Below are 18783 nucleotides of genomic sequence, written 5' to 3'. Positions count from 1 at the left end.
GCAAATGGAACTCTGCACTCTGCAAATATCCCCACTTTTGACTTTATGATGGTAGTAAGGTCATCAATGAAGCAGCTGAAGCTGTCTAGGGCACTTCCCTGAAGAACTCTAACAATCACAACCATCTTCATTTGTATTAGGCATGATTCCAACCAGTGAAGTTCTCCATCTGATCGCCATTGACTTCAACTTTACTAGGGCTCCTTGGTGCCAAACTCGGTCAAACCCTTTTTTTCCCTTCGTTCATGGAATGTGGGCATCGCTGGCTAAGCCATTTATTGCCCATCCCTAATCGCCCTTGAGAGGGTGGTGGGTGAGCCGCCTTCTTGAAGCACTGCAGTCCTTGAGGTGTAGGTACACCCACAGTGCCGTTAGGAAGGGAGATCCAGGATTTTGACCCAGCAACAGTGAAGGAACGGCGATATAGTTCCAAGTCAGGATGGTGTGCAGCTTGGAGGAAAACTTGCAGGTGGTGGTGTTTCCATGCACCTGCTACCCTTGTCCTTCTAGGTGGTAGAAGTCACAGGTTTGGAAGGTGCTGTTGAAGGAGCCTTGGTGAGTTGCTGCAGTTCATTTTGTAGATGGTACAAGGTGTTTCCCTACTTCGAAGGTTGTATAACAGTCCAATACTAATTGCCTTCAATGAACTAGAGGAAGTAGAATGATGTTATTCCTTGAAGGAAAAGTACATGTAACATTGGCCTAGTATTTGCAGCCACAATAACGGCAAGTTTAATAATGCTTGCCATGACTAATGTGTAAATCGTCCAGCAACTTGCAGTGGAGGTCCTACCCAATGAACTGCAAACTGCCACATGTTGTTGGCTAATTTGCTCTACTCTGCCGTTAGCCTCACGAAAATGGCTACTCTTCTGTTTCATGTCATTGCTGCATTTGCGCATTAATTGTTGAATCAAACTCATCATAGAAAGCCAGGGCTGGTACTCAACAGCCCAAGTATCTTTTTACTGAAGGGATTTATGTACCTGCAATGTCAATCAATCTCTCCAGCCCAGAAAAGTAACAATTTAAACTCTGAAGTCTCAATCCTGCAGATAGTAAATCGATGGCGATTTTTAAAAATTTACACTTTGTTTCCCCCTTATTTTACCTTTCTTTTTCCATCTTAATTCAATCTTTCTTTCCTCCTTTATTTCTCTTTCTGTACCTGATTTGACTCTAATTCACCCTATTTCCCTCTCCATTATTCCTCTGCTTCTTTCTCAATCCTTACAACTCATTGGTTAAGGAGATAGACTGTTGTTTCCATCTTTCACTAAGATCTCAGAAGCCCTGTTGCTGACTGGACAAAATTTTCAGCTGAAGGGCGAGGGAGAAAGTCTAACAATGCCCTGCTCGAACAAAATCAAGGCCAGTAAGTTAAGAGGAGAAAATTATTGGCAGAATAGCACAAACAAGCAACAAGTAACAGAAGTCAGTCGAACACAACACTGGGGGAGGGTTTGGAGGTTCTAAACAGGGAGATCTCTTGTAAGTTCAAGAACGCAGATGCAGACTTAATCATGCATGTCAATCACTTTCTTGGAAAGAAAACTGATTTTAAGATGTGTTGTGTAGCTTTGTTTTAAATGGGGGAGCATGCATTATATTTCATTGTTCCATACAATGCAGCAACTAGTTTTCTAATAACCTCATCAAATGGCAGTGTGTCGGACTCTCAGGACATGATACCAATGATTTCGAACTTTGTTAACATGCAGATATTTACTCAGCTCTGGGGGCACAAGAGCACATAAAGCTAATTGGTAGATGTCAAAATGGCTGGAAGCTGCATTATTCGCCCCTCCCAATTTTATTTTTACTTTATTTAGAGATACAGCACTGAAACAGGCCCTTCGGCCCACCGAGTCTGTGCCGACCAACAACCACTCATTTATACTAATCCTACATTAATCCCATATTCCCTACCACATCCCCACCATTCTCCTACCACCTACCTACACTAGGAGCAATTTTACAATGGCCAATTTACCTATCAACCTGCAAGTCTTTGGCTGTGGGAGGAAAGCGGAGCACCTGGCGGAAACTCACGCATTCACAGGAAGAACTTGCAAACTCCTCACAGGCAGTACGCAGAACTGAACCCGGGTCGCTGGAGCTGTGAGGCTGCAGTGCTAACCACTGCGCCACTGTGCTGCCCCAATTTGTGGGCAAGTCGCACAGAAAGATAAGATCAACACGACGCTCAGATCAGTAACTCAACATCTTGTGCCAGTAATACAAATGAAACCAGAACATTCGAGAGGGATGAGCTAAAATGGGCTGGATGGCCTCCCTCACCTGTATTCATCCTGTGATGAGAGACACCGATGTCCAGGCAGTAAAAAAGTGGGATCAGCAATCAAGGTTTCCCAGCTAAAGATGTGGCTCAAAGTGGATCAATCTTCCTTCTGCATAAAATGTTGGGGTCCTAACACTTCCTTCTTTAAACTATAGAAGCTTCTTCTTAATCCTTGATGTCAAGGACAGTTACTCTAACCTTACCTTTGGAATTCAGCTCTTTTGTCAATGTTTGCAATGTCTGGAGCTGAATGTTTCTGGCAGAACCCAAATAGACTGTCAGTGAGCAGGTTATTGGTGCATTAAGTGCTGCTAGACAGCAGAGTAGGCTGATGGAGCTGTATTTGGCCAGATTCGATTTGTCCTGCTTTTTGTGAACAGAACATACCTGGGAAATTTTCCACTTTGTTGAGTAGGTGTCTATGTTGTAATTGTTTGGCTAACGGCATGGCTAGTTCATGTTAAAGAACCTGGCAAAAAGTATGGAAAGGCAGACTGGATAGACCAATGGTTTCTCTCCTGCCCGAAACATTATTACTTTACTAAACTGAAGTTTTAACTTTAATTGCATGTGTCAGGAAGATATCACAATACCTCACAGTGCTCCCGATAGAGTAATTGGAAAGCCTTGATGTGTTCCATAGTGATACTGTCTGGCAATGTTTTTCCCTGCAAGTCTATCTCAACAAATTCTGGTAGAGCCCGAGAGGCATCTGTAATACAATATGCAATGAAGAATGCAAACTACGTTAGTATTCTTGCAATAAAGGTATCAAACACTGAAAAGTGAATCTGCCATAGTCTTGATCAATAGTCAGGCCACTTTTGTCAGATGAGAGTGATTATTTTAGAGTCTGTGATCACACATTTGAGTTCTGAAGTTATCCAACAATGGAATCTGTCAACTTCAAATGCACAAAATTTAGCAGTTATTCTCAAACTATCAGATCAAGCAACTAACTGGAAGGAGATAGGAAGAGTTGGCACTGATCATCAATCTGCTACATTTGCTTGGTCAGTTACAGAGAAGCCTTGGTGAAGGTCATGGAGTTGACAACCACTACACTGTTGACTGGAATTCCTTTCAGCTGGACATAGTGTAAAGTTGGTATTTTTTGGTAGAAAAACATTAATGCTCCCTCAAAAACACAAATTTGTGTTTTGCAATAGTTTGCAGTAATATTTAACCCTGGATAATTGATATTTTGATAACCAGAAAGGGTAAAGCTGTTAGGAAAACATGAGATTTTATTCATAATCAAAAATAATAGAGCATCTTAGTCAGTGATCTTAGCCATTCAATCTATTAACTTTTATGTCTCCAACACAAAATTCAGCACTTCGTACTTTCTCCAGAATATTAGCCCTGTGAAACAATTTTCTGTATTGCTTCCTCCAATGCGTTACAGCCTCTAGATTTTTCACCTTGAACAGCTCGCAATAGGAGTAAAAATGATGCCCACCACTAACTTATGGGCATATGAAGAAATTATTTCAACAATGTATGCATTTTACAAAAGTTCAGTATGTTCATAACAACTACTTCACTCAGATTTTCCAGTCATTTATTTATGTACAGGATCATTAGTTTCTGTATGGCTCAGATGTATGTTTAATAATGAAAAAAAAAGATGTATTCTAACAGTAGGAAGAATATCTGGAGAAGCCACTGAAAGTAAAATTGTATAAAGAAATATTTTGTTTCATCCATTTTTCTGATGAGGTGGAGATGAAATAGTCAATATCAATACGTTACCATTCATGACTACCTCAATTTGCAATGCAAAATGTATTATCTGCATCTGCTACAGTGGAAAATTTATCAGGTTAGTGAAACTTTTTGGTTACTTACCCAAGAATTGCTGATACTGCTGGACCTGCGCGCTGATATCTGACAGGCCACCACCCTGTTGTTGCCCAACTCCCATACCATTTGTCATCCCCTCCACCTTCTGGATGGGCTTGAGTCTGTAGCATGAAGGAGAAAACGGACTGAAATACAGTCCATTCCTTAATGGTCAAAGTAGCATTTTCCAAAAAAAATTGAAATATAGAATAAAACTTACTTTTTCATTGTTGCCATTTGATTCCAGAATTGTTATTTAGGGAAAATTAATGCTCTGAAAGGTGCACTCCATTATAAGAGGTCTCCCAAATACTGACATTGATGCAATAGTGATTTGGAAGACAATATCAAACATAACCCTACAGTACCACTCCAATGTGCCATCTGCTATATTTACAGTAAAACGCTCACCTCATATTAGAATGTTTACTATTTTGACTACAACAGCAGTGGACAGCAAATTGCAGGACAACATGATGCCCAACATGCTACCGACATGGTAATTAATCAAGAAATTGGAAGTTCCATTCAGGATTGGCCGGATGTGACAAGTGATATTCCTCGAGGATTTATACTGGGGCCTCAGATTTTCACCATGTATATGAATGACTTGGATAAAGGAATAAAGAGTTGTATATCCAAGTTAGGAGGCACAGCAAGTTGCATGGATGGGAACAGGAAGTTACAAAGGGATATAGACTAAGTGATGGGCAAAACTATGGCAGATGGAGTACAATGAGGGGAATTGTGAGGACAACCACTTTGGATCTTAGAAAGACAAATCAGAATATTTTCTTAATGGTGAGAGACTACAAGCTGTGAAGAAGTAAAGGGATTTAGGAATCCCTGTAGAGAAATCACTAAAAGCTAGTACACAGGTGCAACAAAGTAATCAAAAGGCTAATAGAATGTTGGCCTTTATTTCAAGCGGGTTGTAATTTATGCTTGAGTAATAGAAGCCTGGGTCAGTTCCCATCTGGAGTACTGTATTGAGATTGGGCACCAAACCTCAGGAAACACAAATTGGCCTTGGAAGATGTATAGCAAAGATTCAGCAGAATCTAAAGTAATAGGATTAATTATGAGGACAGGTTGCACAAACCTAGCTTGTATTCCTTTGAGTTCAGAAGGATGAGTGGTGATCCAATTGAAAGATTTAAAATTATAAAACATATTTGTTAGGGTAGATAAAGAGAAACTTTTTTTTCTGGTCAGGGAATCAGAGCTATGCCTTTTAGGGGGGGAAATCAGAAACCACCTTTTCACACCAAGGATAGAGGAATTCTGGAACTCGCTCCCTAAAAGGGCTGTGTAAGCTGTGCCAATAGTAATTTTCAAACCTGACTGACAGATTTTTGTTCGGTAAGGGTATCAAGACATGTCAAACAAAGATAGGTAAATGGAGTGAGATACAAAACTATCATTATCTATTTTAATAGACTTGAGGTGCTGAATGGCCAACTCCTACTCCATCAAATAGCCTGGCAAGTAGGAAATATCATGCAGTATTTATTAGACTGGGATAATCAAGAAGTAAGGTTCCTTTAGGAGGAAAACTATGGTTAGGCATTTTTCTCTTAACTGAGTAACTTCCAGCCTTGCTCTTTACTGTATTTAAAACCAATCAACAGAAGCAAATACAAACTGCAGATACCGGAAGGCAATGAGTTAGTTGACACTGGAATAAGGCATGCTGGATAGTCTCATACGAGTTTCGTTTCGTTAATCAATAGCAGAGATTTCTGAAAACTATTTTGGCAAGTGTTAAGTAATTCAGATCTTTGTGTAGTCTGGAAGGTCTAATGGATACCACTATAAAAAGAGCAGACATATCCTTTATTTTGGGAATAAAAGCATTAGCTTAAAGGTATCTGCTTCCCTAATCAGAATCTGTTGTTGATTCAGAATTGATGCAAATCATCAGCGCCAGCATAAATGGGATCCTTCTCTTGTTCACTCACCTCTGTTTCTGTGTGAATGGCTGTTGTCTTATGGCCAGGTGCTGCTGATCCTCTATCAGTCGAATTAGTGGTGAGTTTGCTTTAATGCGAAGCCCATAATAGTGATACTTTGAATTTCCCCTATAAATAGAGGAAAATAGTTTCTGAATAGTAGCTTGAGGTAACTTCCTAGAAAATGCATACATGGTATTTACATTTGCATCCGGGGTACAGTGGCATAGTGGGTTATGTTACTGGACAAGTAATCCAGAGGCCTGAATTAATGATCCGGGAACATGAGCTCAAATCCCACGACACAGCTGGGAAGTTCAAATTCAATTAATTAAATAAACCTGGAATTACAAGGCCAGTATTTGTAATGGCGACCATGAAACTATTGGATTGTCATAAAAACCCATTGGTTCAATAATGCCCTTTAGGGAAGGAAAACTGTCATCCTTATTCAGTTTGGCCTGTATGTTATTCCAGACCCAAGGCAATGTGGTTGACTTAACTGCCATCTGAAATGGCCTAGAAAGCTACTCAGTTGCATTTTGAAGGAATGGGCAATAAATGCTGGTTTTGTAGTGATGCCCACATCCCATGAACGAATAAAAATCATTCTCTAAAGTAATAAATGAATCCTTCCTGTTGATTCTAACTTCAAACACTAATCCCAATGGTCAAAATTCATACTGCAGTATCAAGGTATTGCTTAAAAACAGAATAAAAGTGTTGCTAAACTGCAGCTCTGAGTTAGACTTAGCACAACCCTCAAATCAATCCAGAGCTAACCTGACAATTCCAACTGAAGACAAAGAACAAAAGGAAAATGAGCTGCAAATAAATCACAATTCTGTTCTACTCCTCCTATTTTCAGTTGTGCAGCCCATTCCTTTTACTTTGCCGTACTTTTCCATGCACGCTTCTTGTAATTTTTAGAACTATATAGTCATTTATTTACATTTGTTCTTCCAATAAAATATTTTGATTCCTGCTCTCTTCTTTCACAACTCTTGCTTGATGCTACAACCTAGTTCAATACCACACATTTGTTAAAACATGACAGAAAAGAAGCTACTGATTATGCTAAGATTTAGTTGTATCCTTTTTTGGTTTCTGCAGAATTTATTTTCTTGACTGCTTTTTGGACATTCCAGTCTTTAGGTGTAGCACCTACTCTGGCCACACAGTGGTGCTACCACACAATGTCAAAATTATATTTTTAAAGGTAACATTAAAATACAGAATCACTTTTTTCAGCTGTTATCATGTGCTATCACCTTCAGAGTAACAAAGGTATTTTCTGTGAAAAAAATGGTAATACATGCCACTTCAATAGATCCTTCAAATGTTTGTTCCAGGCTTTCCTCCCTCAGCAGCTCATTGTAAAATTTTCTAGACCTGAGCAGTACTAGGTGATGGTGCACTTCTTCTAGCTTACATACATATCAAATATTAATACTGCTGCAATAATCTGGTACGTTTCTTAACATAAAAATTGTCAATTTGGCAAAACAAAACAGCTGCATCACAGAATTGCTCGCAGCAGTGTCTGCACTGATCAGTCCACATTGTAACCCTAAGCTTCTGGTTGCCTGTCACTTTAACTACCCTACACCCACCTCTTTGTCCTCTGCCTCCTACACTGTTCCAATGCCGCTCAAAAAACAGCACCTCATCTTTCGATTAGGCACTTTATAGCTTTCCAGACTCATCATTGAGTTCAACAATTTCAATTGAAGGAAATTAGTATTAGTAAGAAGGTTGTATTGGAGAAATTAATGGGGCTGAAGGTTGATAAGTCCCCAGGACCTGATATTCTACATCCCAGTGTGTTGAAAGAGGTAGCTATGAAGATAGTGGATGCATTGGTGATCATCTTCCAAAATTCTATAGATTCTGGAGCGGTTCCTGCAGATTGGAAGGTCGCAAATGTCACCCCACTATTTAAGGGAGGGAGAGAGAAAACAGGGAACTACAGACCTGTTAGCCTTACATCAGTCATTGGGAAAATGCTAGAATACATTCTAAAGGATGTGATAAATGGACACTTGGATAATAATGATCTGATTGGGCATAGTCAACATGGATTTATGAATGGGAAATCATGTTTGACGAATCTGTTGGGAGTTTTTTGAGGATGTTACTAACAGAATTGATAAAGGGGAATCAGTGGATGTGGCATACTTGGATTTTCGGAAGGCTTTTGATAAAGTATCCCACAGGAGGTTGGTTAGCAAAATTAAAGCACATGGGATAGGAGGTAATATACTGGCATGGATTAAGGATTGGTTAATGGGCAGAAAACAGACAGTAGGAATAAACGGGTCATTCTCGCGTTGGCAGGCTGTGACTAGTGGGGTACCACAGGGATCAGTGCTTGGGACCCAGCTGTTCAAAATATATATCAATGACTTGGATGTGGGGACCAAATGTAGTATTCCCAGGTTCGCAGATGACACAAAACTAGGTGGGAATGTGTGTTATGAGGAAGATGCAAAGCGGCTTCAAGGGGATTTGGACAGACTTTGTGAGCGGGCAAGAACATGGCAGATGGAATATAATGCAGAAAAATGTCAGGTTATCCATTTTGGTAGGAGGAACAGATTTTTTTTGATTTAGAGATACAGCATGAAACAGGCCCTTCGGCCCACCGAGTCTATGCCGACCATTAACCACCCATTTATACTAATCCTACACTAATCCCATATTCCTACCACATCCTCACCTATCCCTATATTCCCCTACCACCTACCTATACTAGGGGCAATTTATAATGGCCAATTTACCTATCAACCTGCAAGTCTTTTGGCTGTGGGAGGAAACCGGAGCACCCAGTGGAAACCCACGCAGACACAGGGAGAACTTGCCAAACTCCACACAGGCAGTACCCAGAATTGAACCCAGGTCGCTGGAGCTGTGAGGCTGCGGTGCTAACCACTGCGCCACTGTGCCGCCCAAATGGTAAATGGTAAGAGATTAGAAAGTGTAGATATACAAAGAGACCTAGGTGTCCTCATCAATAAGTCACTGAAAGCTAATATGCAGGTGCGGCAAGCAGTTAGGAAGGCGAATGGTATGTTAGCCTTTATTGCAAGAGGATTTGAGTACAGGAGTTGTGAAGTCTTGCTTCAGTTGTATAGAACCTTGGTTAGACCGCACATGGAGTACTGCGTGGAGTTTTGATCCCCTTACCTTAGGAAGGATATTATTGCCATACAGGAAGTGCAATGACGATTCACCAGACTTGTTCCGGGGATGGTGGGACTGTCCTATGAAGCAAGATTGGGGAAACTGGGGGGCCTGTATTCTCTAGACTTTCGAAGAATGAGAGGTGATCTCATTGAAACCTACAAAATACTTTAAGGGATAGATAGGGTAGATTCAGCTAAGATGTGCCCCCTGGTTGGGCAGTCTAGAACCAGGAGACACAATTTCAAAATAAGGAGGAAGCCACTTAGGACAGAGATGAGGAGAAATTTCTTTATTTTGTTTATTTTTTGAGATACAGCACTGAAACAGGCCCTTCGGTCCACCGAGTCTGTGCTGACCAACAACCACCCATTTATACTAACCCTACAGTAATCCCATATTCCCTACCACCTACCTACACTAGGGGCAATTTACAACAGCCAATTTACCCATCACCTGCAAGTCTTTGGCTGTGGGAGGAAACCGGAGCACCCGGCGAAAACCCACGCGGTCACAGAGAGAACTTGCAAACTCTGCACAGGCAGTACCCAGAATCGTACCCGGGTCCCTGGAGCTGTGAGGCTGCGGTGCTAACCACTGCGCCACTGTGCCGCCCTACTCAGTGGGTTGTGAATCTTTGGAATTCTCTATCCCAGAGGGCTGTGGAAACTCAGTCATTATGTTCAAAGCAGAGATTGACAGATTTCTAAATAGAAATGACATAAGGGGATATAGGGATAGTGTGGGAAAAAGGCATTGAAGTGGATGATCAGCCATGATCCTATTGAATGGCAGGGCAGGCTCGACGGGCTGAATGGCCCACTCCTGTTCCTATGTAGATCATAACCTCTGCTCCCTATTTTCAGACAGCAGCTGTTGGTGGTGATTCATTTACATGGCTATTCTCATTTTAGAAACTCCTCTAGACCCATTTTTGTTTCTTTACTTGTACCATGACCATCTCCCTTTGTCTTGCACTATCATTCATTTTGTCATTTAATCTCGCCTGCCTTTCACAGACCATCCCCTTTAGTTTTCTCACACCCTCTCATCCCCTCTCGGCTTCTGTACTTCCTTTAAACCCTGTTACATCTCTATCTTTTTCCAGTTTTTGCTGAAAAGTCATCGACTTGAAACATTAACTCTGTTTCTCTCTCCACAGATGCTGCCTGACCTGCTGAGGATTTCCAGCATTTTCTGTTTTTATTTCAGATTTCCAGCATCTGTAGTATTTTGCTTCTGCACTGATCCATGCTATTTTCACCTGAACACGTGTTGTGAAGTTAGAAATGCATTACAAATGTACACAAAAACATTAATACAAATGTTAGCTCATGGAAATGTATTTGTTCTGCAAGTTGCAAAGGACAGGTCCTCAAAAACCTTAACTTGGAACGGGCACAGGACTGAAGGTAACTTGCATCTGAGCACTAGAATGTTTCTGAATGTTAGTCCATACATTTCAACTTTAATGAATGACTTCGAAACTCACTTAATTACGTTGAACCCCCAGTGAAAATGATAAAAGGAAAAGCTAACCGTGTGCCCAGTCTTCGGGTCCGGAGTCCCATGAAGACTGATCGTATCAGTTTGCCAAAAGAGGCTGCATTTACAGGCTCCAGTTTTTGCTCTTGACAGTGTAGCAGATAGTGACAGTATAGAGTGCTTCGAGGTAAACTCACTCCTTCCGCTGTCTCATAGTTATCTAATAACCACTGAACCTGTGCAAGAACAAGAAAAATGTTTTTTCATCGTTTTTATTCATCATTTTCCTTGCAACATTATTTTATTGTGAATTTAAGTAAATCTCCAGTTTGTCAGATTTTACATTTGTTTAGTGTTACTGGAAAAAGAGCTACATCAACAGCCAGTGTTACCTTTACAATATAACAAGCTGAAAATCCACAGGAGTGAAACAAAAGACAATAATTCATGCCTGAGAATATTTCTTTAAGATTCACTCGAAGAGCGTGGCATTTCACAAGTAATTTAAATAACTAATTGATCTGCTGATGCATTGCTCATGGATAAAAATAAAATAAATTGAGGTAGATTTTCAACTTACTGCCTGGGCACAAAAGTGGTGTTGCAGATCAGCTGCCCATTACAGAAACCGCTTCATTTTCATTACTTTCAGAGGAAATAAAATTGGGTTGTTTCTAAAATAGGAGGCCGGACCACAGCACCTTTCTCATGTCCGAGTGGGGAAAATTGAAAATTTGATCCCATTGTCCGCGCTTCATAATTCTGTCTCCCTCTGTTTGTTCTGCAATCATTCCCTCTGCGTCTCTCTATTTTTTTTCACTCTTTCTGTCTCCCTCTTTCTGCAAATCTTTTCACTCATTGTCTTTCTCCTGTATATCTCCCTCTGACTGCTCTATCTGAAGGTATAAGATTCACACCCACATTTAGGATGTGTCATTCTCTCTAACAACATTTACAGGCATAGGGATGATTCCTTTGTGTTTAATTAGAATTTAAAAAAAGAATTATGATAAAACTCTGTCCAGTAGCTAAAATAGTCTGCTACAAATATAAAGTTATCCAGTTCATTTTGAATCAAATGTAAGACTTTGCACATAAAAATATTAGTGCCTTGTATACTGTATTTTGTGTCACAGTTCGATGCAATATGTTCTATAATGTTCAATTTGCTGTCTGTTATAAAAGCCTGCACAAGGCAATTATTTTATTATTTCTACAAGATAGTCCAATTCAATATATGGCTGCAATATGAATTGGCATTAATATTGTTATACAGTCACAATTAAGTAACATACAATATATCCACTGTGCCTGTGTACAAATGCTTTTATAATATACAGAAGATAGTATATAGTTTTGTAATGCTCTGAGAAAAAACTTCCACTACATCACTGGCTCCTTCACTTACGTTTTCATGAGGGTTAGGCATAATTCGTCTACCTTTTATCACATTACTCAATTCGAGACTCAATATGAAAGATAGACATAATTAATAAAATATTTGCGCTCTTGTACATATGTTGCATGGGAGTATTTTAGTGGCTATAACACAATCTGAGGGTTCAAATGACTACATAAAGCATTGAGGGTCACTCTTGCAGTCGACAATATTATGAGAACTCTCAATTGAGAAACAGTCAAATAATGCTCCAGTCATTATTCTAAACATTAAATGCACAACAAACACGAATAACAAAACACTTAACAGAAAATATATCTACATCTGTTTACTTTGTATTTATTCCCAATTTTATCCCAGGTGCTGCTCGCCCACAGATAGCATCCTTCAGCCAAGAGACTAGGATGATCTGCTGCGCAGATTTCTCTACCACTACTGTCAATGCTGTTCCATGACACAACAACAGAAAATACATTTGCTGTGCTGCAAGTCTATTATCTCAGCTTTTTCAAAAGAGCATCCCAAATTAGAAAACACATCCCATCTAGCAAAAACTAATTAAATTTAGTCTCAAAAGCGACATGCAATTTAAAGCGACAGGCAATCCTGTAAACCAGACCTTCGACCATCTGGTTGGGAGGCAGGTGTTCTAACATTTGTGCTACTGGACCACCCTTATTGAATAATACAACACAGAAACCCCAGGGGAGTCAGCACTTGGAAGAGTTGACCAGTGACTCACTGTGGCTGGAGAGGCACGCATGGTGTGACTGTAAGACTGACTGGAGCTCCCCAGCATGTAACCTCCCTGGATGACATAGGTCCCTCCTCCTGGGTTGGCCACAATCTGCCCTCCCGTGACATACATTGGCACCGTTCCACTACTGACCACGTTCTGCGAAGTCACCGGCGTGGCAACCTGGTTTGGTGTCCCCTGAGATTCATAGTAACTCCCGCTTGTGTTCTGGCTGTACAGCTGAGTTTCTGAATAAGGGTAGGTGTTTGAACGTCTGAAATGAGAAAGTATGGCAGCGGTTCCACAAAGACGACTTTAGTGACAGTTTGCCTACTTATATTTAGAATTGTAGTATTACAAACCTACTGAGAATATAAAAGATAAACAAACTATATTAGAGGCTCTTTGTTAAATATCTTATTTTGGTTACCCAGGAGAGGCATGCAGTTCTTCTAACTAATTTGTTCCTTAGATCTTCATTTTCCTCTAAAACACAGCAGGCTTTTATTACAGTAAAAATATAAAATGCATGCAGCAGGTACATCAAATGAATTTGGAGTTTCAAAATGTGCTCGTTCAGACCATTTATCATAATATTTCATGTAATTTATTAATATGAAACATTTCAGTGATGTGATAACGCACTACACAAATGCAAGCTCTTTTATAAATAAGAAACAAATTTTTAAAAATGCAGAAAAGAGGAAAATATCTTTTTAAAACAAAAATAATTGAGTGTCATAAGCTTAATTATATAGCCCTGTAATGGTTCCTGCCCACTTGCTATAAGAAGCTGAAATTCTGAGATGAATGGTTAGAATAAAGCTTAATTTTTAAAGAAGTGATCACTTTTTAAAATTTATTTGAATAGAAGGAAATTTGTTATATTGGTCAGAACATGTATTATAATGCAAATCTACAGCACAGCACTCAAGATGTTCAAGCAGCAATCGCTATTTGCCTGCAACCTCGAAAATCAGTCTTCCAAGAGAGATTTAGACTAAACATTTAGAAGTGTACAAATACGCCAACCAACAACCTGAATTTATATAGTGCTATTGCGTAACAAAACGTCCCAAGGTGCCGAACAAGAGTATACGAATAAAAATATTTTTGACACCAAGCTGTAGAAGGAGATATCAAGATAGATGACCAAAGCGGTAAGATTTAAGGATCATCTTGCAGGAAGAGAGAGAGGTAGAAAGATGGCGAGGTTTAGGGAGGGAATTTCAAAGCTTAAGGCCAAGGCAGCTGAAACTACAGCCGCTAATGGTGGAGCAATTAAAATCGGGAATGCGCACAAGGCCAGAATTAGATCTTCACAAAGTGGTCAACATCAAATTCTTTTGATTCATCCATGGTAATGAACCTCTAACTGAAAGTCACTTAAAAATAAGCAAACTAATTCAGTTTGCTTTAAAATGCAACCGCAGCTATTGAAATCAGCACCCGACATCTTGTTTGTGGTTTTGGTTGTTGTCCTCACTCATGAAAATTAAATGGCTTTTCATATACTCACTGTATAACCACAGAAGCCAGTTTATTTGTTGACTTTGTTCAAACCCTGAATCTTTCACCTTTCGTATGTAGAAATCTACTTTTTTGCAATTGAACCGATTTTAAAAAAAAACATTGTCTTGGTTGGCAATTTTCTTTTACTTTTATTCTGATGTTTTCCTCCCTTCAAGACATTTCGACCACATTGTGATGAGGCCACTGTTCTCTAATGCAGTTTGTGCATTGTGATAGGATAATGATCAATGTTATATTTACTCACGTGGATCAACAATTACCAATTAGTGGCCTTTCAGTTCCATGCTGTGAAGGCCCTTTAATTCCACCATATAGTGTAACTATACAAACCTACATCCTTAAAAATAATATTAATTCCATTGAATTGCACTTTCCTTGATCAGTTCTTGAAGTATTCTGACAAGCATTCTTTCTACTCACATTGTGCTTCCGGTATAGCTGGCATCACCCCCTTCTACATACTGCACTTGGTTTGAGTAGACATGCTGAACCGGCTGCACTGGGACCTGTTGCAACTGCTGAACCTAAAAATGGAGGTCATCAGGAAGAAAGGGTTAACTAGCGTGTACTATTTATTAGTTAAGAAACCAAAACATCAAAACATTTGTGTTGAAGCAAAATGTTAGATCATCTTCTTTAATAATGGCCTTCCCATTCAATTAATATGACTTAACCTCTACATACAATGGTACTGGTGGGAGGAACAATTTTAAACTTATGGTACTATTATTTGAAGCCTGCAAGGCATTCAATACCATAATGGCAATCGTGCCTCCATTAATCAGTGGGTAAATACATAAATGGTGTCATGCTGGGCTGCCCAAGCCAGGAAAGTCTCGCATTCCCTCCTCCAATCACTATTCAGCAGTCAATGTGGATGCTGGGGAAGGGAAGAGTCAGACTCAGATGTATGCTTCCACAGATTGAATAGTCCACCCACATCACTGTCGAGACTCACACATAAAGGATGGCCACTTTCCAAAATACGAGAGGGTCACCACTGTACTCATGCATGAGTTACCAATTCAGGGAAAAGAAATTGAAGCGACAAAATCAGAGAAAACTCTGTATCTAAATAGAATAAAAGTATTGCAAGACACCAACCCACATCTCAGCTCTAATGCATTAATCAATTAATGTTTGTATTTCAAATAATGCTACTATTCTACCTATATGTAAGTACATAGTTATTTAAACACATTTTCACCATCCATCTCTATGGGAGCCTGTTTTTAAATGAAGTGTATAACTAAACCAATTCCTTGCAGTTACTGATGCTGATTCTCATCATTGCAATGACAATCCTTGTATAATCCTTGATTATACAATTATCTATTAGTTGAATTCCACACTCTCAGGAACTTCTGCACAACTATGGATCTGTTGTAGAATTAGCTTTCTTCTGGTGAATTAATTTGTATGGCAGGTCTTACACCTGCAGTTTAGTCCGTAAATGAGCGATGAATTATATCGAGAACATTAATGAAGAACTACGCCCATTTGGGGTGATAGGAAAAACAGATCCAAAGAATGGATGAATTTCAAGCAGTTAAAATACATTTCAAAGAACCTAGTTTATTGTAAGGTTCCTGGAAATAATTCTTAAAAGTTATTCAATCCACAGTAAACATGTATTTTAGCTGGAACGAGTGTCGGAATTTATAACACGGTGCCAGTGAATTTCATCAAGTCCTCTTGTAGTATGCACCCTTTTTTTAACTGCAGATTCCCAGTGGATCTGACTGGAGTCTAACCATTATAAATACATTGCTCTGGATTTTCATAGTGCAGTGGAGGTGGGCATGGAGGCGACCGTGCTGGCAACTTCACACTACAGGCTGGCATGTTCCAGTCTCCAGCCTATTTTGAAGAAGGCTGCTTCTGGCAGATGATGGCTACCTGCCTGGCAGTGGCAGGTAGCCAATTAAAGTGCCTAGTGAGGCCACTCTTCACACTCTGACTGCCTACTGGCCCCCCACTGAGGCTGAAATCCGGCAGATGGATGGAGGCGCCCCCTCAGCGACAGGCCTGGGGACCTGCGATGCTTCACCTTATTTCCCCACCATCCCGCCGTAGCCACAATTGCGAAAGATCCACAGATTATCCAGTGGAGGAGCTCCCACTCCACAATACCGGCCTGTCAGCTGGGACCACACACAAATACTTTCAAGGTAACCAATATAAAATGTTTTCTTTAATTCAGATGAGGCAGGCACAATAAAATGATCCATTAAAGAAAAAGTGATCAGGTTTTCCCATTTAGATACATATTTTGAAAAACCGCAGTGAATTTTCAGCAACTCATTTTGAATGAATATCCTTAAATAATGAATATCAATAAATTGTATACCAGACATTTTCAAATGGAGATCAATGGACTCTGAGGTTTCCACCAGGTCATCAGACTTCCTTCTGTCTGTGGTCAGACATATTGTGCACCTTCATTGAGTCCAAATTTCGGTGATTTATATTATTCTATATCTGTTAGCTAACACATTACCTCTGTTCCTGTAAAAGAAAATGCTTAAGACTACAAGAACAGTTTCTCTTTGGGCTGCTGACACAGTTTTCAAAAAATTGTGGTCAGGGGTCCTATACAATGTCTGGGTATTTTCAGGGATCCCTCACACAGAAAAGTTTTAAAATCACTATTGCATGTTCCTAAAACATACATAACGTAATTTACGAAAATTAGTTATCTTTTTAACAGAAAAAAACTATGCTCATTACTAAAATACAATATTTAAAAGACAAACAAAATCAACACAACTTGCAAACAGTAAACATCTTTAAAGGAACTGGAATAACTCAAGTCTTCTGTTCATCCTTATAGCTATTTCTCATTTGACCTACTTTGAGAGCAGTTGGTCCTGTTCCAAAAACTAGTGCCTGAGGGACTCGCTGGACCTTGACTCGTTGCTCAGGGCTGGCTGGTAACATGGAGAAAAATGGAACCTGCTCAATTATCACTTTCTGCTCTGTGCTGGGAAGATGCTGGGGAGTAAATCGAATCACTTCGACCCTTGGTGCTGAGGTGGAAGGCATCATGTGTAAGACGTGCACTTTGTGTTCTGGACTCAATGCTTGGGAGTTTCCTAACTGATGTTCTTCATGAATACTGTTCTTTGAGCTGGGAGAATCGGCAACTACCTGCAGCTTCTGATCTTTCTCTATCAAACTGGAAATCTCATTCTCCGTGCTCTAGTGTATAATATAAGCAAATTATTCTTACTAAATCAATTTACTCTACCAGAATACAGTCACAAGAGCAGAAGATGGATGAACATGCCAACACTGAATGGAATTGGACCGAATTGGACCAAAAAAGACCAATATAGGATGATCTTTCTAATGGTACCTAAAGGTCGTAAGTATTAACTTTGGCATATCTCAACCCACCTCCTAAGGGACTCAGGTCTAAGGTATAAAATTACTCAGAATTTGAGTTGGGAAATCTAGTTTAGTAGCATTGCTTATATGGGAAACAGAAATGACACAAGTTGAGGCTGCTGGGCAAAAAGGTTAAGGTATGTAATCTGTGCATTATGTAACCTGGAACTTTTTACCGACAATACTAAATAAAAAAAAATTCCATTCCCCAGCATGGTCATCCCTCATCTTGGACATAAAATTCACTATATAGTTTAAAAGAACTCAAGAAACCACCTAATATAGTATTGTAAAATGTATATCACATCTACATAGGACATAGGGTCATACATTGTCTAATTTGTAGAAAAATGAAAATGAAAATACAAACTGAAATGTTTGTCCAATATAGGCAACTCAACTCTACAATTTGACTGTTTCTCTCAATTTAAGTTCTTTCATTCCTATGGGAAGAATTTGGTGATCCTGTGTGCCAGACACACCAAAAAGCTGGTGAACTATTATAGAACAAACTATAGTAGGTCAAAGAGCTGTTATACAAATAATTGTCAATATTTATGTTAAACATTTTCTGGTAAAAAGCAAAATGGATATTAAGAGGTGGAATACTTCAAAACAGTAAGTTAACTTAGATCTTTTGCAACATGCATAGCTTGTGTACAAAACTTGTTTGTGTTTAGTTTTGAGAGATGTAAGGAACAGACCAGTGGCATGTCCTAAGAGATTAAGGACAAGTCATTTTAAATACAGATAGTCTGCTCATTTCAAACCAAACAAATCCCAAGACCATCAAAACAAAAGCTAGATTTGGCTCATTAGATTAAACATCAGAAAGCTATTTAAGTGACTATATGGCCTAGCTCCAATAATTCTGGCTTGTTTTTGTGCATTTCAGGTTCAACTTTCATGCAAAATCTACGTTTTCAATAAAATGATGAATTTTTTCATTTTACAAGAA

General features: G+C 39.4%; 1 protein-coding gene across 9 annotated transcripts in view; it reads right to left on the bottom strand.

Annotated features, from left to right (window-relative positions):
• The window catches only part of rfx1a (regulatory factor X, 1a (influences HLA class II expression)), a 239869-nt gene that overhangs the window by 29748 nt on the left and 191338 nt on the right, over positions 1–18783 (bottom strand). For 7 of the 9 annotated variants that reach the window (XM_068021068.1, XM_068021072.1, XM_068021076.1 and 4 more), the window contains 6 exons: positions 14856–14959; positions 12909–13176; positions 10822–11003; positions 6109–6228; positions 4154–4293; positions 2896–3014 (listed from right to left, as the gene is read on the bottom strand). In XM_068021068.1, coding sequence (XP_067877169.1) covers positions 2896–3014; positions 4154–4293; positions 6109–6228; positions 10822–11003; positions 12909–13176; positions 14856–14959 — 933 coding nt within the window. The remainder of the gene's footprint in view (positions 1–2895; positions 3015–4153; positions 4294–6108; positions 6229–10821; positions 11004–12908; positions 13177–14855; positions 14960–18783) is intronic. The other 2 variants (XM_068021069.1, XM_068021077.1) reach the window with 2 other exon arrangements.

This window comes from Heterodontus francisci, chromosome 43, assembly GCF_036365525.1.
Source record: "Heterodontus francisci isolate sHetFra1 chromosome 43, sHetFra1.hap1, whole genome shotgun sequence".
Taxonomy (NCBI): Eukaryota; Metazoa; Chordata; class Chondrichthyes; order Heterodontiformes; family Heterodontidae; genus Heterodontus; species Heterodontus francisci.
This window is presented reverse-complemented; position numbering and strand designations above follow the sequence as displayed.